Source organism: Schistocerca nitens, chromosome 2 (assembly GCF_023898315.1).
Source record: "Schistocerca nitens isolate TAMUIC-IGC-003100 chromosome 2, iqSchNite1.1, whole genome shotgun sequence".
Taxonomy (NCBI): domain Eukaryota; kingdom Metazoa; phylum Arthropoda; class Insecta; order Orthoptera; family Acrididae; genus Schistocerca; species Schistocerca nitens.
In genome coordinates this window covers 2,726,780-2,749,964 of record NC_064615.1, presented here as the reverse complement: position 1 = coordinate 2,749,964, position 23,185 = coordinate 2,726,780, and the positions used below count along the sequence as shown (strand labels likewise).

At 40.6% G+C, this 23,185-nt stretch overlaps 1 protein-coding gene across 2 annotated transcripts in view; it reads right to left on the bottom strand.

The window, feature by feature from the left end:
- Nucleotides 1–23,185, bottom strand: part of LOC126235662 (probable multidrug resistance-associated protein lethal(2)03659) — a 338,456-nt gene that overhangs the window by 169,708 nt on the left and 145,563 nt on the right. For both annotated transcript variants that reach the window (XM_049944383.1, XM_049944382.1), the window contains exon 2: nt 15,724–15,834. In XM_049944383.1, coding sequence (XP_049800340.1) covers nt 15,724–15,834 — 111 coding nt within the window. The remainder of the gene's footprint in view (nt 1–15,723; nt 15,835–23,185) is intronic.

Sequence of the window (23,185 nt, the reverse complement as noted above, 5' to 3'; positions counted from 1 at the left end):
AATTTGAATTCATTAGCACAAATGGTATAAACAGAGGTCCTTATTTTCTACAGCTTCATTGTAGTTTCTGCACGGTGTGTGACAGAGGGTTCATGGTGTAGCTATGTGAATCATTTTCAGTACTCAGGAAGAAAGGTAGTCGGTGTCCCTGTGTACAACCCTGCATATCTTGAACTTTACCTTCATAGATATTATGGAAAATATTTATTGGAGGAAGTATAGTTGGCCGGTACTTTGGAGGAAGAGACCAAACAGCGATGTCATCGGTCTCATTGGATTAGGGAAGGATGGGAAAGGAAGTCGGTCGTGTCCTTTCAAAGGAACCATCCCGGCATTTGCCTGGAGCGATTTAGGAAAATCATGGAAAACCTAAATCAGGATGGCCGGATGCGGGATTGAACCGTCGTCTTCCCGAATGCGAGTCCAGTGTGCTAACCACTGCACCACCTTGCTCGGTGAGGAAGTATAGAAGAATGGGGTAAACAGAAACATTTCCCTTTGAGTACATCTCCCTATTAACATGTAATAATCAGGTAATTTACATGCATATTTTTGTACTGGTAGCTTTTTTTTCATTTTAGTGCTGTTATAATTGGTCTGTATTATTTTAGATATTTTATATATTTATTTCTTGTCCTGATGATCCATGTTGTAAACATACCACAGGATATGGAACGAGACAATTTCCCAAGCCACATTCTACCACATTATGTAAATAATACTAACCAATTTCCTATTAAAGTATCTATGACTTTGGTTCTATATCAGAAAAGTGAAGTATTTAAATATGCTTAAAATAATTAATAAACATGCATGCGAATAATGATCTGGGAATTTGTCTGCTTGTTAATATTGCACTGATTCTCTCACGATGTAGTTAAATGGATTGTTGAAATTCAAGGTATTTTCTCTGACTTCAAATGGAGTAAGATACTTTACATTGCTTTTAATTTCATCTAGAAATGCATCAGCTGAAATGTCGTTTTTAGGATTTGTGTGTATTGGCTTCATTTTACTGTAAGTCATCAGTTTCTTCTGTTTTCTTGAGTTTACTCAATCCCCTGCACCCATTACTTCATTATCCACAGTCCCAAACCCATATTTTCAGTACTTTGAAAATGAACTTTCACTGATCCAGGAATATCCAGAACATTCGCAGCACCTGTTGCACCATCAGCTGCCTCAGGCTTATCTTTCAAAGCATCATCATCCGGATGAACAACAACCACATCAACATTTTCACTGTTTCCCTCAATCAGTCCTTCAAAACTGTCGTTATTTATAATGTCTAAAACTTCATTCATTGTAATGCCTTTAAACACTACATCACAGTGTGCTTACATTTTCTCTGTTCTATAGTGCTACACTAAATAAAGAAAACTTCACTCACCAACTCCACTACCAGATCTGAATGCTATTAGTGAATGACTTTTATTACAGCTGTGTCACCAGACGATACTGTTTCCACCAACTGATCTAAGCATTTGTGGAAATTGTCGGCTCATTTTAAAATACAAGAAAAATCCCATTGTTTGTGTGTTCACTAATAAAAAATTTGCAACAATTACCGTCAGTCATGTAGGTTTATAATGTAATATCTGGAATTCTATATAAATTGTCCCATTATTAGTAATAAAATAAAAACCAATAGAGTCTAAAAATAGATCACTGGAAGATGATGGGTTAAAGACATATGTATACCGTTCAACTTCTCTTTCAAGTCCGCTGGTCTCTGACAGAACTACAACGCCACCGGCAAACCTCAAAGTTTTAATTTCTCCTCTCTATTCTTCAGTTCCTCTCTAGATTTCCCTATTTCCCCTAGGTCTCCTTCACCACATGGTGAGTGTACAGATTAAATAACATGGGGAGCGGCCTACAAGCCTGTTTCACTCCTTTTCAACTTCTGAGTCCTTTTCATGTTCTTCGACTCTTTTAACTGCCATTACCGAGAAGAAACCATCTAAAGGAGAAGGTGTAATACGTCCTTGATGCATATTCACATGCGTCAAACAGTCAAAGGAGACAGGACTCTTGGTTCATTTGTGATTTTATTCTTCAGTCAGAATTTGTTCTCAATTTTGGTTACTATTATTTACTTGACTCTTTACACAGTCAGCACCTACTTGTCAACAACAATAACTGATTTAGGATATCTTCTGTAGTTCCTTATTTCCCTCTTTGACGTCTATGTTTATGGTACGTCTCCTTGTATCGATTACAGAAATCTGTCATATGTTTATTGGAATCCATCAGTCTTCGCTGCATTGTCCTCGTTGGCAGTTTCTTTCTGCAGATTACATCGAAATCAGGTCCACAAGATTCCTGCAGTGTGAAATATTGTGATCGAGAGTGGGCACTCTACCTTTTTCATAAATTCTCAGATAACATAATCTGACTATTAAACACGATTCTTTATCTCAGTATCATTTAGATAATTATTCCACACAGTAGCAAATAGATTCCATCGGCCAGTATTACAACAGATCGTGACGATGTCCTCCAGAGATGGGAAGGATATGTAAAAGAGCTATATGACACAAATAGCAAACCAGAAACTCTGGAACTTGAATCACACAACAGTGTAAGTGATGAAGAGAAAGGACCAACCATCATAATGGAAGAAGTAAAGTCTGCCATTGCTGCAATGAAAAATGGCAAAGCAGTAGGTACAGATACAATACCGGGAGAAATACTAAAATGCTTGAACCACAATGGAATAAGAGAAATATTGAGGTTATGTAATAAAATATATGACAGTGGTGAATGGCCTGAGGACTTTTTGACAACAGTAATGATTCCATTACCGAAAAAACAAGGAACCAAGAAATGCAGCGAGCACAGGACAATCAGCCTCATTTCACATGCAGCCAAAGTGATGTTAAGAATAATTAATAAAAGACTTGAAAAAGTAATAGAGGAGAATCTCGGCGAGGAGCAGTTTGGCTTTAGACGGAATACGGGCACCAGAGATGCAATAGGGCTTCTACGAATCTTGGGAGAAAGGTTTATTGAAAAAGGAAGAGACCTATATATGTGCTTCATCGATTTAGAAAAGGCATTCGACAATGTGGTTTGGGACAAGCTGGCGACTGAGTGGACTGGAAAACCAGAAGACTTATAAACTCATTATACCTTAATCAAAAAGTTTCAGTTAAAGTGAGAGCGGAAAGTACAAACTGGATCAGACTAGGGAAAGGAGTAAGACAAGGATGCTGTTTATCACCTACTCTTTTCAACCTGTACTTGGAAAATATGATTGACCAATGCTCATTAGATGACAAAGGAGTAGAAATTGGGAGGAAGAAGAGGAGGGTGTTTGAGATTTGCTGATAACATGGTCCTTCTAGCCACAGGGAAAAAAGAATTACAGGATTTGGTGGACACCATTGCAACTAACGGAAAAAAATATGGAATGAAAATTAACACAAATAAAACAAAAGTATTGGCAATAGGAGGAAGTAAGGAAATAAAAATTGTGCTGAATGGAGAAACACTAGAACAGGTGCAAAATTTTAAGTATCTTGGAAGCAGGATAGACACCGACTGGAAGTGCACCACAGAAATTAAAACAAGGATAGCAATGGCAAAAGAGGCGTTTTATAAGAAAAAGAGAATCTTCTGCAGCGGTCTGGACAGAGAACTCAGAAAGAGAGTCATAAAATGTCTTGTATGGAGTGTTCTTCTATATGGCGCTGAAACATGGACTGTGAGGAAAAAAGACAGAAAAAGGCTGGAGGTTTTTGAGATCTGGACATAACGGAAGATGGAAATAATAAGTTGGATGGACAGAGTAAAAAATGAAGAGGTACTGAGAAGAGTGGGAGAGAAAAGACAGTTACTAGATGTAATAAAGAGAAGAAAAAGAAATTGGATTGGGCATATATTAAGAAAGAATGACGGACTGATAAAAACAGTTTTAGAAGGTTATGTAGAAGGGAAAAGGAAGCGAGTTAGGAAGAGATTCCGGAAATACGTAAGCGTCCGATCCCGCCCGTCTGCTTTGACCCATGACGTCACAAATATGGCGGAAACAAAAACAAACACACACACTTTCCACAAGAAGCCTAATGACACTAACGGGACAAGCGCGGGAAATGGGGTGTTTTGGGTGGGGGGCAAACTAAATATAAACAAATTTAGACGCCTTGCGTAGCTACAACGTGTAAGTGAAGACAGTCATGCATGAATACCCACCCACCTCCCCAAGGGTCGTAACCCCTGCAACCCATAGAAGATAAAGATGCTTCAGCAGCTGATTAGTGTTTTTTGTCTTTTTTTTAAAAAAAAAAAATCTTACGGGATAGAACGAACAGATCAGAAAGATAAATATAATAAACTAAAACAGAAATTGGAGGAAACAGATAATTAAAATAAGTAATAAGTGTTTTTAAATTTAAAAAAAATCTCACGAGATAGAACGAACAGATCAGAAAAGTAAATAAAATGAGATAAAACAGAACTGGAGACAGCCACACTCAAACCAAACTCCGCGCCGTCATGACGTCACACACGACAACACCCTTACGTCACGGGTCAAAGTCGACGCGTGGGATCGGACGCTTCTGTCGACCCTAGATGACATACTAGATGACATGATGGACGGTACAACATACAGCAGCCTTAAGAAGGAAGCAATGGATCGCAGAAAATGGAGAGGCAAAGGACGTGCTAATATAGCAGATAACTGATGATGATGATTACAACAGCCTGAGCAAGAAAACGGAAACAGTGTCATCAACATTCTTAAATGTCGCCTGATTTTGGCTGCCGATTTCAGGCGTCTGATAGCAGCACTCATTACATCTTTGTCTCTCCTTGATAGTCCAAAGTACTTCATTATTTGACTCTTAACAGCCTTCACTAGAGTTAACAGTGTTCAGTTGTAATTCCGTGGTCTATATATATTGTTGTCATACGACAACCATTCCGCTTAATAATGCTTTTTTCTACAAGCTTTACATGCCTGGTAAAGTAGATTCATTAGTATTATTAAAAACTCAAATTAATTCTGAGACTTCACCAAAAGCGGAATTTGTATCGTAAAATTATGCGGCAATTTACTAATCATATCAGTCAGTGATGCAAGGTCTTTCCTAAACAAACTAAAAAGTTAACTTACTTTCATCTGCGTTTTCGAGGCCGACTGTCGAGAAGAAGTTCTGTGTGTTACAGTGCTTGTGTGTTTTTTAGTCATTTTCGCCTCCATGAGAACCAATAAAATAAAAGAGACACACGCGATATAGTGAATATCATGATCATCTTCACCTTTTCGAAGCCACGACTAAACTTTACACCATTCACTCTCGAACTTAGTTTTCAACTTCTGTTTCTTTTTTGGCACATGCACTTTAATTTCAGTGCCCTATGACGAATCAATAGTCGTAAAAATGTTGCATGAGGGAAACTGCACAACAGTAGTTGTTCTTTCAGAGAAGCACTAAGCACTGTTATGATCGACATCTGCCTCCACATCGGTTTTCGTGCCAAACAGAATAAATAAAAGTACAAGAAGATACTATATAATATGCATATGTTCATATGACCCATGTGCTACATACTTAATATTCTTTGAATACAAGCCTTCAAAGGTATATTGTGTTGCGAACCGGCTTTTGGATTTCTAGGCCATAGTTAGGCAACTTGACAATGAACAGACAGCCCGCACAAAATCAGTGGGAGCTTCTTTTTGAACAGCTAGAAGCTCTAGCAGATGATGTACGGATAGTCTGTTCAGTTGTTCCTGGCGTTGCAATTTTAATGGCCAGCGTTCAGCTAGGCGACACAGTCTCGCTTTGAGTTGACATGCCGCACAAAATGTATTCAGCCCTCCGTCGTACATTAAGAGAAAAAGTTTTCTTTCTACAAGGAAGAATATGTATTATGCACAATAATGTATGTCACTGTCTGAAAACAGGCACAGGGCTGAAACCAGTTACGACCCAATAAATCATTTGTTGAAGGAATTTGTGACATTGTTGAATGTTGTGCATTTCTTTTCATCGTATCGTTATAATTCTACACAGTCAGCGAGTTCTACAGACATTATGAGCAATATAAAAGTAGTATTCATTTCTCTTCCACTCTTACGGCCACAGATGATTGTAAATTTAACGCTAGACATCAGTATCCTTCGACCGAGTTGTGATACGGGAAGGCAAAAGGGGCTCCTGAGACACATTTTCACCACTCATTCACTAGCACCTATTTTCCTGTAGGAGACGGTATCTAATTTTCGTGAAAAATGTTAAATAGAATTATTACATTTTATTCTAAACCGTCGGCTTAAAAGTAGATCTCTTGGAAGCCAATATGCTTTCTGCCACTTTTGAAATGCATCCTGAATGGTATTTCGTAGGGTGTCTGGTACCCTCAGCGATTCTGTACTGCTAATTCCATAATGACACAGGATACTTCTGAATGACTGAAAACCATTTTATTATTTTCAGTACGTTCTTAAATTCTGTAATCTTTCCTGCTTACACAGATGTATACTTTAGTGGGTTTAAAATGAAAAATGGCAGCTATATACTAAATTTTTGAGTCAGTCGTGAATGCTGTCATGACGCCATTATTCAAACGATAGAAAAACATTAGTATTTCGCAAAACCGTTTCCAATGATTGTATTTGGAGAACATCGTATATGTTGGAAACACTGCTAGCATCTGTAAATGATCATTTTTGCACCTGTTTATTTTCGCTTTGGTAAATAGTTTTGTTTACATCCAACTGAAAGTTTGTTGCCTAAGTGTTATTACAGATTTTTGTCAGCCTAGATGCTCATCAATGTGTAATAAATACTAGCAATGCCCCACATCAAGAAATTCGATTAAAGAAAACTCTGTAGTACCGGTAATTAGTTTACCCACAAAGTAGTCCACACTACTGAGACGGACATACGTATCAGTTTTTCAAGAATGATTCCACTTTTGTTACCGGTAATGCTGTTTGTAGAGGATACTAAACTTTTACTAGTTTGTTGTTCTGTTACTGTCAAGCAGTCTACACCATCAAATTTGTTTGCATTTCGCCACTTCCTTTATCAATGAAGACGCTTTGATAATCAATAACTGATTGTGAAGTAATATCGCAATACCCCCAAAATTTTACACATAGAGATCAATTACCTGCAGAAATCTACGGTTAGGCAGACATAATTTCTTTTAAACAATTATGTTTTCGTTTATGCAAACTGTATTTATCTCTATAGAAACCTCATGTAACAAAAAGAATTTAATGGTTATTTTTGCAGACGTATGTGGATATTAACATAATTAATATACATTCATCAGTGAAGCCACAGGTAAAAAAGAATGCCAAGGCGAATTTTAATGCTGTAGCATGAAGTGTATGCTTCAGTGATGTTCGGAGGCAAATTTTAATATAACTGAAATCTTCAATCACATTTTCTCGCAAGTTGTATTTTTCTGAATTTAGTTACACGTATGTCCTCACATTTCTAACACTAATTTTTTTATCTGGAACTTCTAGCGGTCTATCACTACCTGGCAGACACAAACTTTATTGAAGATTCACCTGAATAAGTAATAAACTTTTTTAAGAAGGCAAAATATTAAAACATATCATAATTTTTATTCTGGTTAATATTCTTCAAGTGTGGAACTGAATAGGTCTAGTACTTTAGCCAATATATCATACATATGTGGTAAAAATTTGTTCCCTTTCGAATTATTTGATTAAATGGGACCATAATTTAAAGAAGCATTTAGAAAATCTTGTTCATAATTTTCTTAATTATTGTTTTTTATAAACATCAATAAATCCTAAATTGTTCAAAATACTTCCAAATTTCAGAAAGTTTTCTGCATTAGCTGTGATAAATTACAAGATTGTAAAACCAATGAATGTAGGAATACATAAGGCAATACTGACGCTATGACTTCTCATAGAAGATAGGTTAAGGGAAGGCAAGAATATGTTTATAGTATTTGTAGATTTTGATAAGCTTTTGGCAATGATGACCGGAATACTCTATTTCAAATTCTAAAGGTGGTAGGGGTAAAATACAGGGAACGAAAGGCTATTTACAATTTGTACAAAAACCAGACGGCAGTTATAAGAGTAGAGGGGGACGAAAGAGAAGCAATGGTCGAGAAGGGAGTGAGTCCAGATTGTAGCCTATCTCCGATGTTATTCAATCTGCATACTGAGCAAGCAGTAAGGGGAAAAAAAAAGGACTAGGAATTAAAGACCAGGGAGAAGAAATAAAAGCTTTGAAGTTTGCTGATGACATCTGATGACATTGTACTTCTGTCAGAGACAGCACAGAACTTGGATGATCATTGAACAGAGTGGAGAGTGTCTTGAAAGGAGGATATAACATCAACAAAAGCAAACTGAGGATAACGGAATGTAGCTGAAGTACATCATCCGATGGTGAAGGAATTATATTAACAAATGAAAACTGAAAGCAGTAATGAGTTTTGCTATTTGGGTAGCAAATTAACTAATGATCGCAGAAGTAGAGAGGATATAAAATGTAAACTGGCAATGGCGAGAAAAGCTTTTCTGATGAAGAGAAATTTGTTAAATCGAATATTGATTTAAGTGTCAGGAAGCACATGGAAGTGAAACATGGATGACAAACCGTTTAGACAAGAAGAAAATACAAGCTTTTAAAATGTGGTGCTACAGAATAATGCTGAAGATTAGATGGGTAGACCATGTAACTAATGAGAAGATACTGAATAGGATTGGTGAGACAAGAAATTTGTGGCACATCTTGACTAGAAGAAGAGATCGGTTGGTAAGCATATTCTGAGGCATCAAGGGATCACCAGTTTAGTACTAGAGGGAAGTGTTGGGGGTAGAAACAGTAGAGGGAGACCTCAAGACATGAATACAGTAAGGAAATTCAGAAGGATGTGGGTTGCAGTTGTTACTTGGAGACGAAGAGAGTAGCATGGATTTCTGTACCAAACCAGCTTCTGGACTGAGGACCACGCCACATGTGGTGGTGCACTGTCACAATGGAAGCCCTGACCATTCGTTTTCTCAAGTTCTCGATCACACTTCTTAGAACACAGCAAAAGAACACAATATTAACTATCTGACCCAGAGAGACGAACTTTTTATGAACAATTTCATCAATATATACGAGAGAATTTTGTTCGCTGCAACACTTTTGAGACTTTCGCGTCTAGCCAGCGCTGTAAGAGAAGTTTAATACACTTCCTTGTTCTGTTTTGAAATTGTGGCATTCACTTTTTACGTGCTGCACCCTTTCTAAACTCACAAAAATTATTCTGGAAAATTAAGGTTTTTCCAAATGTAAAGACATGTTCCAAGGTTCCACCTACTCACTTAACCAGCAACAAATATTCCACTGAAATTTAAAAGGGTTCCCACCGAGAAAGCCTTGTCAATACTGTGTCTAGTAGACTTGGCCACTGTTTCTATGTTTCGATACAGTGTATCGATACGTGGAACTGTTTCAGTGTTTCGGAACGGCTGTGGTTCACTGTTTCGAAACAGTGCTGTTTCATTCCGTCCGTCTCGGATAACCGGACCAGATTCGATCTCGAGCCAGACACAGAAACTGTATCATTGTTTCAAAATAAGGCTGTTTCAGTCCACCTGTGCTTGTATCGAAACAGTGATGTTTCATTCCGCTCTGTGTCGGACGAGATTCGGGCTTGGCACAGGTACTGGAACACAGCATAACACACACTTTCAAGAGTGTCGAAATCTTTTTGACAAGCAATAGCGTGAAGCTGAAGCTATCCGAAAATAAAGCTTCGTTTCTAGCTGACTGTCCTATTACCTAATGGCGTAACATCTGCTTTATAAACACTAACCAAACAATAAAACAACGCATACTATTCACATTCAAAATAATAAATATGTGAAAATCATTCAGTTAAATTACACTTTTTTTATAACATACGCTTCTCTGTTCATGTACAGTAATCACATTAAGAAACGCAAATAAGCCTACAACATTTTGAATAAAAAAAAGGCGTAGAGTGACAGTTATTAGACATATACATAAATTTGATGTAGGTATAATTGCAAGCAATCTGTTTGACGTATCACTGATAGTGTAATGGTGAACAGGAAAGGTTGGGAAGCATGGTGAATTTATAGTAACGGTTCGAAAACCCTTGAAAGACAAAAATTTTTTCTGTTGTACTTCGTTATTTATTCGAATTATTTGGCCTTACTTGTGAGTCTATAGTCACTGTGCCTATTATCTGCAATGATTCCCTTTGTGTGAATGGAAATTAGCAGGATGGGTATATTACCCATACTAACAGAATATGGGAATCCCAGTAGCATATCCGTTGTTTCTGCAGTTTGCTCCCACTTCCGTTTCTGGTAGTTCTTGTCTTCAGCTATGGCTGTCCTCAGCCAATTGAAAAGTATGGAAATCACACGACACGAAAGCAGCGCATTTGCTGCAGGAAATACGAAACTGCCAAGACACCTAAGTGATAGTTTCATGCTTTCTGCGATATGATTAGCGCTCTCGCACCTCATTTGTGTTTATATGGACATACTTACAGAGTAGACATTCAAGATGATAAAATGTGTAGGTTTATTAGATTACAAAACACTGTTTCACTGTTTCGAAACAGCGTATCGAAACATTACATTGTACTGTTTCATTTGTTTCGAAACAGTTACTTGTTTCAGTTTGCCCATCTCTAGTGTCTAGTCGTCTATCTGTTACATTGTTGCACTGCTACACACCAATAATCAGTAAAAGAAATCAAGTTATGTAGCAGTATTATCAAAAACCAGATACAAGTTAAATACATTTTTAAACTAAGGGTATTGTGAACTAACACGTTTTAAAACAGGTAAAATAGTTAATGCATTAACGAAACTCGCTTAATTTTCAAATATGTCATGTTTCATGGGAAAAGACATTTTTCTGTTCCAAGATAGGAGATGGTGAACGACGTGCAAAGTATTGCTGTGCCATCCACATGTTATATAGCTAGTTTTAAAAAATTGTTGAATTTTTCTTGACATACAGTTCTGTAACTGAAGAATTGACAATATTTACAAATGATGCACAAAATGCAACCTCATGTCTAGCAACAACAAAAACTACAAAATGGCACCAACTGCTTATGGCCATCTGTAGTGAGCATTCCTTCATGTGATTCTAAACTGAAGCACCGACTAAAAGGCATCACGTATTCCTAGCAACACTATCCTCTATGTACAATACTCTCCCCTACATAAAATAATCTGTGCAGTAAGGAGTTAGTATTACTCTTGACATGTCCAGCTTTTTTTCGCTGATGTGAAGAAGGACTTTTCTACTGCTTGGATATATCCAGCTTTTTTTCGCTGATGTGAAGAAGAACTTTTCTTGTGTTTGGATCATAGATTAGCTTCAGGATCATAGTCATAAATTCATCTTTTGGCACCACTGATAATCTTTGAAAATTGGCATCAACTGGAAGCATCTGTTTAAGTTCCCTGAAGGACTTTCACGAGATGTTGCTCCTGATCATCTCCAAAGCCCCTGTGGCAAAAAATTCGCAGCAAATTTTCTCATTTTCAATTCGTCTGACAGAATAGGTTCACATGTAGAAAAACTTATTTCAGATGTCTTTCAGAGGTCTTGGGTGGTGTTTCTTCGATCTTGCGGAATCAGATCCAGCACTTTCTGTACAGTTTCTGGTGTGATGACAGTTTACAGCTGTCCGAAACGGTTGCCATCAATTTGTTAGTTACCTGGTCCGTAGACGACAACGAAATAATGTGGAATGTGTCAGTTCACTGGAAATGTATACGTGATTAATATTAACATTACTGAACATACTACATTTAGTCCTACTCAAAAACTATATTTATAAACTAGGGTTTGATTTTGCTGTAAGTGGAGACAACAACATATAAAGAGAACAACAAGAAGATAGCTACAGAGGACATATAATGTCCCCTGTAGAATGATACCAGTAGCTGTTCGTGTGTTCTTGACACAATGTTTCACGTTATCAGTACTGGAAAAACATAAGATTCTACTGGACGTAACAATATGAGGGATTGGTGAACAGTGTCTGTGTTGAGTTTCAATACGGTGTGGAAAGAAAGTGTAGAGTTATCAAAATGCATGGAAAGAAAACGTAGTATCCAGTTATTGGTAACAGGGAACCGTCATACCACTTTTTAAACAAAGTAACAAGAAGAAACACACCAGCTATAGAGCTGTTACTGAAGAATAGAGCTATTTTGTACTTCATAAGTCAACTATTAACCACGGTTTTACTACAAGAATACTTTATGAGAAGCAGTTGGAGAAAAGTAAAATGCTTTTAACTGCCTTTTGGAAATGGAGAAAACTTATAGTTGTGTACCAGATAAACATGTATGGGACTGTCTGTGAGTAAAAAAATGCCTTAGAACATCAACGCTACAGTATGAAAATGGTATGAGGAGAGCATGGCCTCTGTACATCTTCAGAGCAGACGTCAGACGGGTTCAAAACGAAAAGCAGGATTCAAGAAGCAAATTGTCTCTCACAACTCTTATCCGTGAATATAATTGACGAAGTTTTAAAATAAGTTAGAAGAAAGGATCCAACACTAATCTTCTACTACGATTTAACGCTATGGGATGAGGACAGAAATGTTAGTAGAAGCTATACTTTGCTTTGCTTCGTAAATGATGTTGATATGTTTCAAAATCAGCAAATACTGCTGAAAAGTAATGATTCAAAACTGGTCTCTCGCTGGGAGAAATGTGCTTGTCGCCAAGGTGACTTTGCTCATCATCATCATCATCATTTAAGACCGATTATGCCTTTCAGCGTTCAGTCTGGAGCATAGCCCCCCTTATAAAATTCCTCCATGATCCACTATTCAGTGCTAACATTGGTGCCTCTTCTGATGTTAAGCCTATTACTTCAAAATCATTCTCAACCGAATCCAGGTACCTTCTCCCTGGTCTACCCCGACTCCTCCTATCCTCTACTGCTGAACCCATGAGTCTCTTGGGTAACCTTGCTTCTTCCATGCGTGTTACATGACCCCACCATCTAAGCCTGTTTGCCCTGACTGCTACATCTATAGAGTTCATTCCCAGTTTTTCTTTGATTTCCTCCTTGTGGACACCCTCCTGCCATTGTTCCCATCTACTAGTACCTGCAATCATCCTAGCTACTTTCATATCCGTAACCTCAACCTTATTGATAAGGTAATCTCAATCCACCCAGCTTTCGCTCCCACACAACAAAGTTGGTCGAAAGATTGAACGGTGCACAGATAACGTAGTCTTGGTACTGACTTCGTTCTTGCAGAAGAGAGTAGATCGTAGCTGAGCGCTCAGTGCATTAGCTTTGCTACACCTCGCTTCCAGTTCTTTCACTATGTTGCCATCCTGTGAGAATATGCATCCTAAGTACTTGAAACCGTCCACCTGTTCTAACTTTGTTCCTCCTATTTGGCACTCAATCCGTTTATATCTCTTTCCCACTGACATTACTTTCGTTTTGGAGATGCTAATCTTCATACCATAGTCCTTACATTTCTGATCTAGTTCTGAAATATTACTTTGCAAACTTTCAGTCGTATCTGCCATCACAACTAAGTCATCAGCATATGCGAGACTGCTTATTTTTTGTTCACGCTGTGTGACTTTGTTGAAAAATAAAAATGTAGTAATGAAGAATAAATTACTAAGATGTAGAGAATTAATAACGTCTGTTTTATTTAGAATTCTTTAAGAGTTTCACACAAAAAATTCGGAGGCACTATTTTGCAGCAAGCCCTCGTACAGTACGTGTTTTGCAGAAATTCTCCGAGAACATTGGAAACGAGGTGACGGATACTGTACATTACTTCCAGTACTTAGACTTTCCTCTGAGGACAAGCCTATATATGGACAGACTGGTAACAGAATACGGAAAGGTTCCACTACATCAATACTTTAGGGGTGTAACAATCCTGCAGGCTGCCATGATCAGCCCTTAAAAAACATGTATGTTTGATTGGCAGTTAAATGTTTTAAAGTCATCCATCTACTGAATGGAAAATAGCTTTTATTTATCCTACAAAAAGTATACATCGAAGAGCCGAAGAAACTTGTACACCTGCGTAATATGTGTGTAGGGCCCCCGCAAGCACGCGTAAGTGCCGCAACACGACGTGGGATGGACCCGACTAATGTCTGAAGTAGTGCTGGAGTGCTGACCATAAATCTGTACGACTACGAGGGGGTGGAAATCTCTTCCGAACATCCCAGATACGCTCAGTAATGTTCATGTCTGGGGTGTTTGGTGGCCAGCGGAAGTGTTTAAACTCAGAAGAGTGTTCCAGGGGCCATTCTGTAGCAATTCTGGACGTATGGGGTGTCTCATTGTCCTGCTGGAATTGGCCAAGTCCTTCTGAATGCACAATGGACATGAATGGGTGCAGACAATCAGACAGCATGCTTAGGTTGTGAAGTAGTCTCCATATCCGTACAATTTGAAACGAGACTCGTCCGACCAGGCGACATGTTTCCAGTCATCAACAGTCCAATGTCGGTGTTCACGGGCCCAGGTGAAGCGAAAGCTTTGTGTCGTGCTGTTATCGAGGGTACACGAGTGGGCCTTCGGATTCATCGATGATGAATCGTTAATGGTTCGCACACTGACATTTGTTGATGGCCCAGCATTGAAATCGGCGGCAGTTTGCGGAAGGGTTGCACTTCTGTCACGTTGAACGATTCTCTTCAGTCGTCGTTGGTCCCGTTTTTGCAGGATCTTTTTCCGGCCGCAGGGACTCGGAGATTTGATGTTTTACCGAATTCCTGATAGTCATGGACACTCGTGAAATGGTCGCACAGGAAAATCCCTTACTTCATCGCTACCTCGGATATGCCTTGTCCCATCGCTCGCGCTCCGACTGTAACACCACGTCCAAACTCACTGAAATCTTGACAACCTGCCACTGTAGCAGCAGTAACCATTCTAACAACTGCGCCAGACACTTGTTGTCTTATATAGGCGTTGCCGACCGCAGCGCCGTATTATGCCTGTTTATACATCTCTGTAGTTGAATACGCATGCCTATATGTTTCTTTGGCGGTTCAGTGTAGTTTTGTTACTGCATGCACTTAACCCTCTACTGCCCACCGTGACTCTGAAGTCACGTCAAATTTTATCGTTATATTTCGCATTAGGATCGTTATTTCTTTCTTGACCAGTGTGACTTGAGTGTTACAATATGGCTGCTTTATACACAAACAATGTAACTGCCCACTGTGACCTCAGAGTCACAGAACGATTTTTAAAAAATAATTTTTTTCAAAAACAAAAATTCACCTGATATGTGTTAAATACATTATTCTCTAACATTCTGTGCATATAAATATTTTTTTCTACAGGAAATAATAATTTGGGCAATAGAGGGTTAATTTTCACAATTTTCACACTTTCTCTTTCAAGGTGCTTCTATTAACAACTGTGTTTATTAGTTTATTATGAATCAGTTGCGCTAAGATATGTCTGTTATATTACTTTGAAACCAAATAATGATTCAGTGTTATCTTTTAGAACGAGTGTCAAAAATCCAACCTACTGAAAATTTGTAATAGAGACAATAGGTTAGTTAGCATGTTTCCGACTTTCCGGGTAAGCGATAAAAGCAAAAATTAATACAGATCCGTTTAGAACGAAAATCTGATAAAGCAGTTGTCACCTAAAATTAGAATAGGAAACACAATGACAGCCCATTATGACTTGTGTACAAAAGTCAACATACTTTTCTAATCTGGTGCCCAGCTTTTCCGAGACATCTCCTTCGAGTGTGTCGTACAGGTCGTCAGTTTCAAGGTCTTTCTTGGAACCGAGTATGAAGAGGTCTTTCAGCCACCTGAAACAAAATTTAGGGAACCATCTAACAAATGCAACATAGAACAAAATACAATAAAGATCAGCCAGTACACTAGTGCACAATAATAAAGCATAATAAAGAAATGAGGGCACATTTCACAATCGGGACGAGGTAAAGATTTATCACTACACACGTGGTATAGTGCTCAAAACAAAAAAGTGCTTAAAATGAAGACATATTAATAAGCGTAATAAAGAAGAAAATTGCCGCACGAACAAAAGCCACAATACAAGGGTAGGCATTCTGTATGATGACATAGAAAGAGGTAAAGATTTTGATACGATTGTAGGGCTACAATTCAGGGACACTTGATGAAATTGAAGTATGATGTTTTGTTTCTCCAGTGAGTTATTGATTAATAAGCGATAACTAGAGCGCAGACTTTCATCCACTACCAAGTCGTAAAACTTGCACGCATTCATGCAATATCATATCATTAAGCATGCGCTATGAGATAGCAAAACAATACAAATACTGCATGCCGAATCAAAATTCAGTTGTATATTTATTTCAATTTCTTCTAAAACAGTATAAATTAACCAGTTTTTCCAGATTTTCTTCATTTTGGCTCATGCATTTATCAGACAGAACATTTTTCTGGACATAGAGCCGCGCGGGGTGGCCGCATGGTTTGAGGCGCCATGTCACGGACCGAGCTGAACCTCCCGCCGAAGGTTCGAGTCCCCCCTTGGGCATGGGTGTGTGTGTTGTCCTTAGCATAATTAGTTTAACTTACTTTAAGTAGCGTGTAACACTAGGGACCGATGACCTCAGCAGTTTGGTCCCTTAGAAATTCACACACATGTGAACATTCTGGACATAGAAAATTATTTTTCTACGTCACAAGAAGTGACAGGTGCATAGTTAAATTAGCATATTTCGGACAAAGTCAGGTCAAGATGGAAATCTTTTAGATTTCGTGTCACCTTCTACTCAAAACCAAGGTTTGATCCGGTAACTTTGTTCATCTTACATTTTGCTGTAGCACACACCTCTCAGTTTTTGAATTTCTTCAATATTTGTCAGAGATTCCACCGGTTAGCTGTGTCTTCCAACTTCGTTATTGCTGTGGACAAATTTGCAAACTTTGATTTGATATAAATATGGTCTTGCTTCAGATTCGTTTTCTTGAATGCTCTTTCGCATCTTTAATGCGAGCTGCGTCAGTGTCTTCGAAAGTGTCTACGAACTAAAGCCGAAAAAAAAGAAACAGTTAGGGGGCTATAACTTAGGACTTTTCAAGAGACTGAAGCAAAGAGATGCTAAGTTAAATAAATTTGCGGTAATTTATTTAAACATGTAACGGCCTTTAGGTTAGGATAAAATATTTTAATTTCTTTCCCGGCCTTCATCACATACGTGGAAGCATCCTTAACAACAATAGGACTCTTTTTTATTTGAATTTATTGGCAGGAAGCATACTTTGTGTAGAATAGACCAGGCGGTCATACGATCTACCACCGTTGTAAGTTACGGTAGTGAAGTGGTGTGTATGTGCCAGTCAGTTGTCGGTACCAGGTCAGTAAGGCGACATGACGTGAAACGTGACAAGCTGGAAGAAAGGACCTACTGCGTTTGGACAGGCTCAGTACCTCGCCAAGGCTGAAGCCTTCCTATTTGCTGGTGTATCAGCGCGGTGTGACCAAAATGTCTACAAGGCATGGTGTAGCACTCGCTGTGACGTAACATGGAGTAGGAACAGTTTACGTAAAAAGATCCCAACCAAGATGGACGGGAGTGGAGTGTCACGCCTTGTCAGTGACAGTCGGTTTAAAAGCCGAGAGGAATTTCTGCTGTCAATGACTGCAGATCCATCTGAAGCAGTTTCCAACTGAGGAGGTCACTGATTGGTGCATTTGCTCTGGGGTACTTCTCAAAAGGTCACCGCTCTCATAGCGATACAGGAAGCGGTATATTTTCGTTGCGTCAAACTACACAGAAACTAGACTGTAGCTAGAATGAGATTTTCACTGTGCAGCGGAGTGTGCGCTGATATGAAACTTCCTGGCAGATTAAAACTGTGTGCCCGACCGAGACTCGAACTCGGGACCTTTGCCTTTCGCGGGCAAGTGCTCTACCATCTGAGCTACCCAAGCACGACTCGCGCGCGGTACTCACAGCTTTACTTGTACTCACAGCTTTACTTCTGCCAGAAGTAAAGCTGTGAGTACCAGGCGTGAGTCGTGCTTGGGTAGCTCAGATGGTAGAGCACTTGCCCGCGAAAGGCAAAGGTCCCGAGTTCGAGTCTCGGTCGGGCACGCAGTTTTAATCTACCAGGAAGTTTCATAGACTGTAGCTGATTGTGGAGTGTAGTGTGCAGTGTGTGGTCTGACAAGTTGCGATTTTGCCTCTTTTCAAATATGCAGGGCGTCCAGTGGCCATACGGCTCCATGAAACTTTTAACCCCTAGTATGTGGAGAATGAAGTTCATATCAGAGGTGATTGTGTGATGTTTTGGGAGTGTTTCTTGTGCCATTACTTGGGCCTCACTCAGATTACCGTGAGCATGAACCAGGTTGTTTACTTAAACAATTTCTGTGATCCTTTGTTCTACATCTTTGAGGCGAGCATGCTGAGACTCTTGTCTTCCAGGATGGAACAGCCATGTTCACAGGGCGGCACGTCCAGTTTCCTGGTCTGACCAAAACTGAGGAACGCTATCGCACCCCGAGTAGTTCGCTATTTTCATACCACAGAAAATGTCTGCAGTGATGTGGAACAGTGTGTGAAACTCAACAGCCAATATCACTGCAGTGTGGCCGTTCTATGGGATCTCATCATCAATGAGTTGCTGCAGCTGAAAGAGCCATACCTGTCTCCCTCGCCGAAAAGAGGCTACTAGCAAGCCTAACGTAATTATGCCTGTTCTTAGGATGATGTCTCATTGGGGTGACTAATTTTTTCCGATGTGGTTATTTATCAAGGCATATGTAATTGTTTGTTACGCAATGTGCGCTGACGAAAACAAAAATCGCAACGCCAACAAATAATTAATGCAGACTAAGGAAATTTCTGGAATACATCTGTCTAGGAAAAATATTTAAATGATTAACATCACAGGACCACAGGTTAATGTAAGACCGAGATAAGCTGTTGCAGATGTGAAATGCCGGTACATTAGTAACCGGTATAATCGCCAGAATGTTGAACGCAGCAGTGGAAAGGTGTAGACGTTGCGTCGTATAGATGTAGGATGTCAGTTTGTGGGAATTCGATGCTTGTTTCACTTAGTCGGTCAATACGGGGACTGTTCGTGCCGTTTGTGGATGACGCTGGAGTTTTCGTCCGATTATGTCTCACACGTGCTCGATTGGAGACAGATCTGGTGATCGAACAGGCCAAGGAAACATGTCGACACTCTGTAGGGCAAGTTGGGTAACAACAGCGGAATGTGGGCGAGCGTTATCCTCTTGGAAAACACCCCCTGGAATGCTGTTCGTGAATAGCAGCACAACAAGTCGAATCACCAGACTGACGTACAAACTTGAAGTCAGGGTGCACGGGATAACCGCGAGTGTGCTCCTGCTGTCATACGAAGTCGCACGGCAGACCACAACTCCAGACGTAGGTCCCGTGTGCCCAGCGCCAATACAGGTTTGCTGCAGGCCCTCGACTGGCCTTCTTCTAACCGACACACCGCCATCACTGGCGCAGACGCAGAACCAGCTTTCGTCAGAAAACGCGACAGACTTCCACCCTGGCCTCCAATGAGCTCTCACTTTACACCACTGAAATCGGAAATGGCGGAGCTATGGGGTCTGTGGAAAGCACCCTTCAGGGCGTCTGGCTCGGAGCTGTCCTTGAAGTAACAGAGTTACAGCAGTTGCTGTGTCGCTGTGGTGGGAACTGTTGCCCAGATTGTTGCTGCAGATGCAGTTCGGTGGTCTTCCCTCCCAGCAGTGCCGCGTGGCCGTCCGGAGGCCGGTCAGTCACTTGCGGCCGTGTATTCTTGTGATCACCGCTGCCAGCAGCGAAAATCGCAAAAGAAATACCCATCTTCTCGTAGCTCTATTACACAACCTCGTATAAACTCAGTGAGGTGTTGATAACGGCGTCTTCGTCGCCTTAAAGGCAATCTTGACTAACATCAATTGTCCAGTTTCAGCGTATATTTATAGCAAACCTGATTTGCATCCTCACAGAGGCGCTACTAGCGCCACTCATGCATCTGGCACGAAATCTGAACAGACATCTTCTTTCAGAAGGAGAAACACGCCTACCAACTTTCGCTTACAGCGCACAACTCCTTCTTGGAGTTCCGTCAGTTTATTTTAATTATCGACTCAAATTTGGGCTACTCCCGGTGTTATGATTGTGGTATAGCTCTAGCACTTGCTGTGGATCTCCATTCCTACGACTACGATTAGTTGACTGTTTGGCTTTCAATTCATAGAGGAACTGGTGGCCACCTTAGGTGCGCCAACACAACCCATAGTCAACATATAAAGGACGAAGGCTTTACGGTCCAGAATCGACATGCCAAACAGGCAAAATCGCCATGAGCATTTAAGCAATCATGTCACCGACGCACCATGTTGAAGAAATCTGTTTGGTGAAACACTGTGTCCTAACTGTATGAAGAAGTCCGTAACCACCTGCTGCACATCCCCGTCCGACAGGAGCGATCGGCCCTTCAGTCCCCATTTTAAGCGACCGCAGGCGTGATAATTGCGTGGGAAGAGGTCAGGACTACAGGGCGGGTGTCCGGTGAGTGACTCCCACTCGAGCTGCCGTAACTTCTGTGTTACGGCAGTTGCCACACGGGTGCGTGAGTCTTCATGGAGCAGCACCACGAAACGTGACGCACCACTTCACAACAGTGGTTTCTGACAGACATGGGGCCCCATTCACGTTCTTCATTTTCCAGTGGATGTCTACCGATATTTGTCCTTAGCTAGCCATGAAAAGAATAACAGTGCGTTGGTCCTGTTTGGACACATTTGGTAATGGCGTCACCATAGTTCATGTTTCCGCATTTATTGCACGCACTTCGGAAAGACACGAATGTCACACTATTTTTATATGGGCGGGACGTTGGGCCGGGCTGTCAGCGGTATAGGCAACCCCTTCTCCAGCCAGTTGACAATATAAATTTTAATTAGATTAACAAGAAAGAAGAAACAATTAGGGAAGATATTTACACTGAATTTAAAACTTTTCGAGGGGAAAAATAAAATGGAAGTATGAAAAATATGACCTCTTGCACTGGTAGTTAAAAACATTAATACTAAAAGGTAAAACGAAACACAATAATCGCTCATTTAAAAACATTTATAAACTGATGCCAAAACACTGATATTTAAAAGAAGCACCCTCTCTCTGACTAAGAACTGGACGGACATGCCCCAGGACAGGGAGGCTGTTGCTGAAGTGGGGAATTTTGGCGAATGAGAAAGGTAGGAACGTGGTGATGTAAAGATGGGGGACTGGTGCATAGCAGCGATGGAGGAGTGGCTGTTGGGATAGGAGAAGGAATGGAGTATAGCGGAAATTGGTGAAAACATGGCTCTGAGCACTATGGGACTTTACATCTGAGGTCATCAGTCCCCTAGAACTTAGAAACCTAACTAACCTAAGGACATCACACACATCCATGCCCGAGGCAGGATTCGAACCTGCGACCGTAGCGGTCGCGCGGTTCCAGACTGAGAAATTGGTGATTCAAATAGTTGTTGGGAAAAGGGGGATGCGGAATGAAAGGCAGATGGGAAAAAAGGGGGGTAAGAAAATGCAGGGAGGGGAGGGAGAGGAAGCTCTGACGAGGTGGAATGGGTGGGGTGGACTTACAGCTGGTACGAAAGCTAACGTTGGGGTGGAGTTCACGATCTGGGAAGGGGGAAGAGGTTGAAGTTTCTTTGGGAGAGTAGATGGAGGGTGTGCAGGTGAAGGGGTGGAGGATTGTGTTAATTAAGGCGCAGCTGCATATGAGGATTGTACAGTAGAGAGAAAATGATAGGATTATTGGAGTCGAGATTGTGGATGGTGTATATTGTTCAGAAGTGTTCAGTGTGAGTGAGCAGAGGAGGGAATCTGATGAGTTGGAAAAGGTTCGGTGGAGGGGAAGATAAACAGATACAGAAAGTGAAGCAGAGTGCATGACGTTAGAGGATTTGGAGAGCCTTTTGAACTTGGGAGGGGTGGATATCGACGCAACATTTACATAGCAGAAGGAGAGGTGGATCAGGGATTTGTCCATGTTAAGGACTATGGAAGGGTGTAGTCCCCATGTTCGGCCAGTTAGTAGTTTTAGTCTATTGTGAACTTTCTGTTGGGTGGTTAGTAGGTGAGGCTTCCATGTTAGTTGATGATCGAAGGTTAGTCCAAGGTATTTTAGTGTGTTAATTACCTGGATGGGGTGGTCATAAATGGTGAGGTAGAGGTCGTGGAGATGGGAAGTGTGGATGGTGGGTCCTATAATTTTTGCCCGGTTTTGGAGTGGTTAATCTTAAGAAGGCACTGGTTACACCAGGAAGTAAACTGATCGAGATGGATTTGGAGGGATCGTTGCGATTTCTGGAGCTTATGACAGAGGGTGAGGAAAGCAGTGTCATCAGAATACTGAAGTAGGTGGGTGGGAGGACGTGGTTATGGCTTATCGGCAGTGTGTAAGACGTAAAGGAGATGGGAGAGAATGGAACCTTGCAGCTCTCCTGGATTGGGGTGGGAGGTACGGGAATTGGTGTTGTTGACAATGAAAGAGGATGGGTGAGTGGAGAGAAAGGATGCAGTAAGGTGGACATAGTTGGTTGCAAGTGCTTACGTCTGGAGTCTGAAAAAGAGACTGGAATCCCACATGCAGTCATATGCTTTGTCTAAGTCATGGGAGACAAGGATGGCGGATTGACGGTTGTATAGCTGTTGGGATAGGAGATGGGTTAGATTCAGGAGTTGATCATCAGTAAACAACGAGAGACACAAGCCACTTTGGGTAATGGGAAGCAGATGGTGTTGGTGCAGATGTCGGTGGATGTGTTGAGAGAGGATGGATTCAAAGACCTTGCTAAACACTGAGGTGAGGCAGATGGAGCGCTACGAGGAGATGTCAGTAAGGGGTTTGTTCAGCTTGAGGAAAAGTATGATTTTTAAGGTTTCCCACAGGCCAGGGTAGTAGCCTGTGGAGAAGATATTGGTATATATAGGGTTGCAAGTGCGATGAGACAGGAGAGAGGACAGTCTTTGAGGTGTCGATAGGTAATACTGTCGTGAATAGGGGATACGTTGCCTTTCCTGCGAAGTGCTTGTTTTGTGTCCTGTGCTGAAACTTTTTGCTCGCCCGTTATACATATCTCGCAGTGATGTGAGAAGGTCCGTAGGAGGCTCTTCAGAAGCC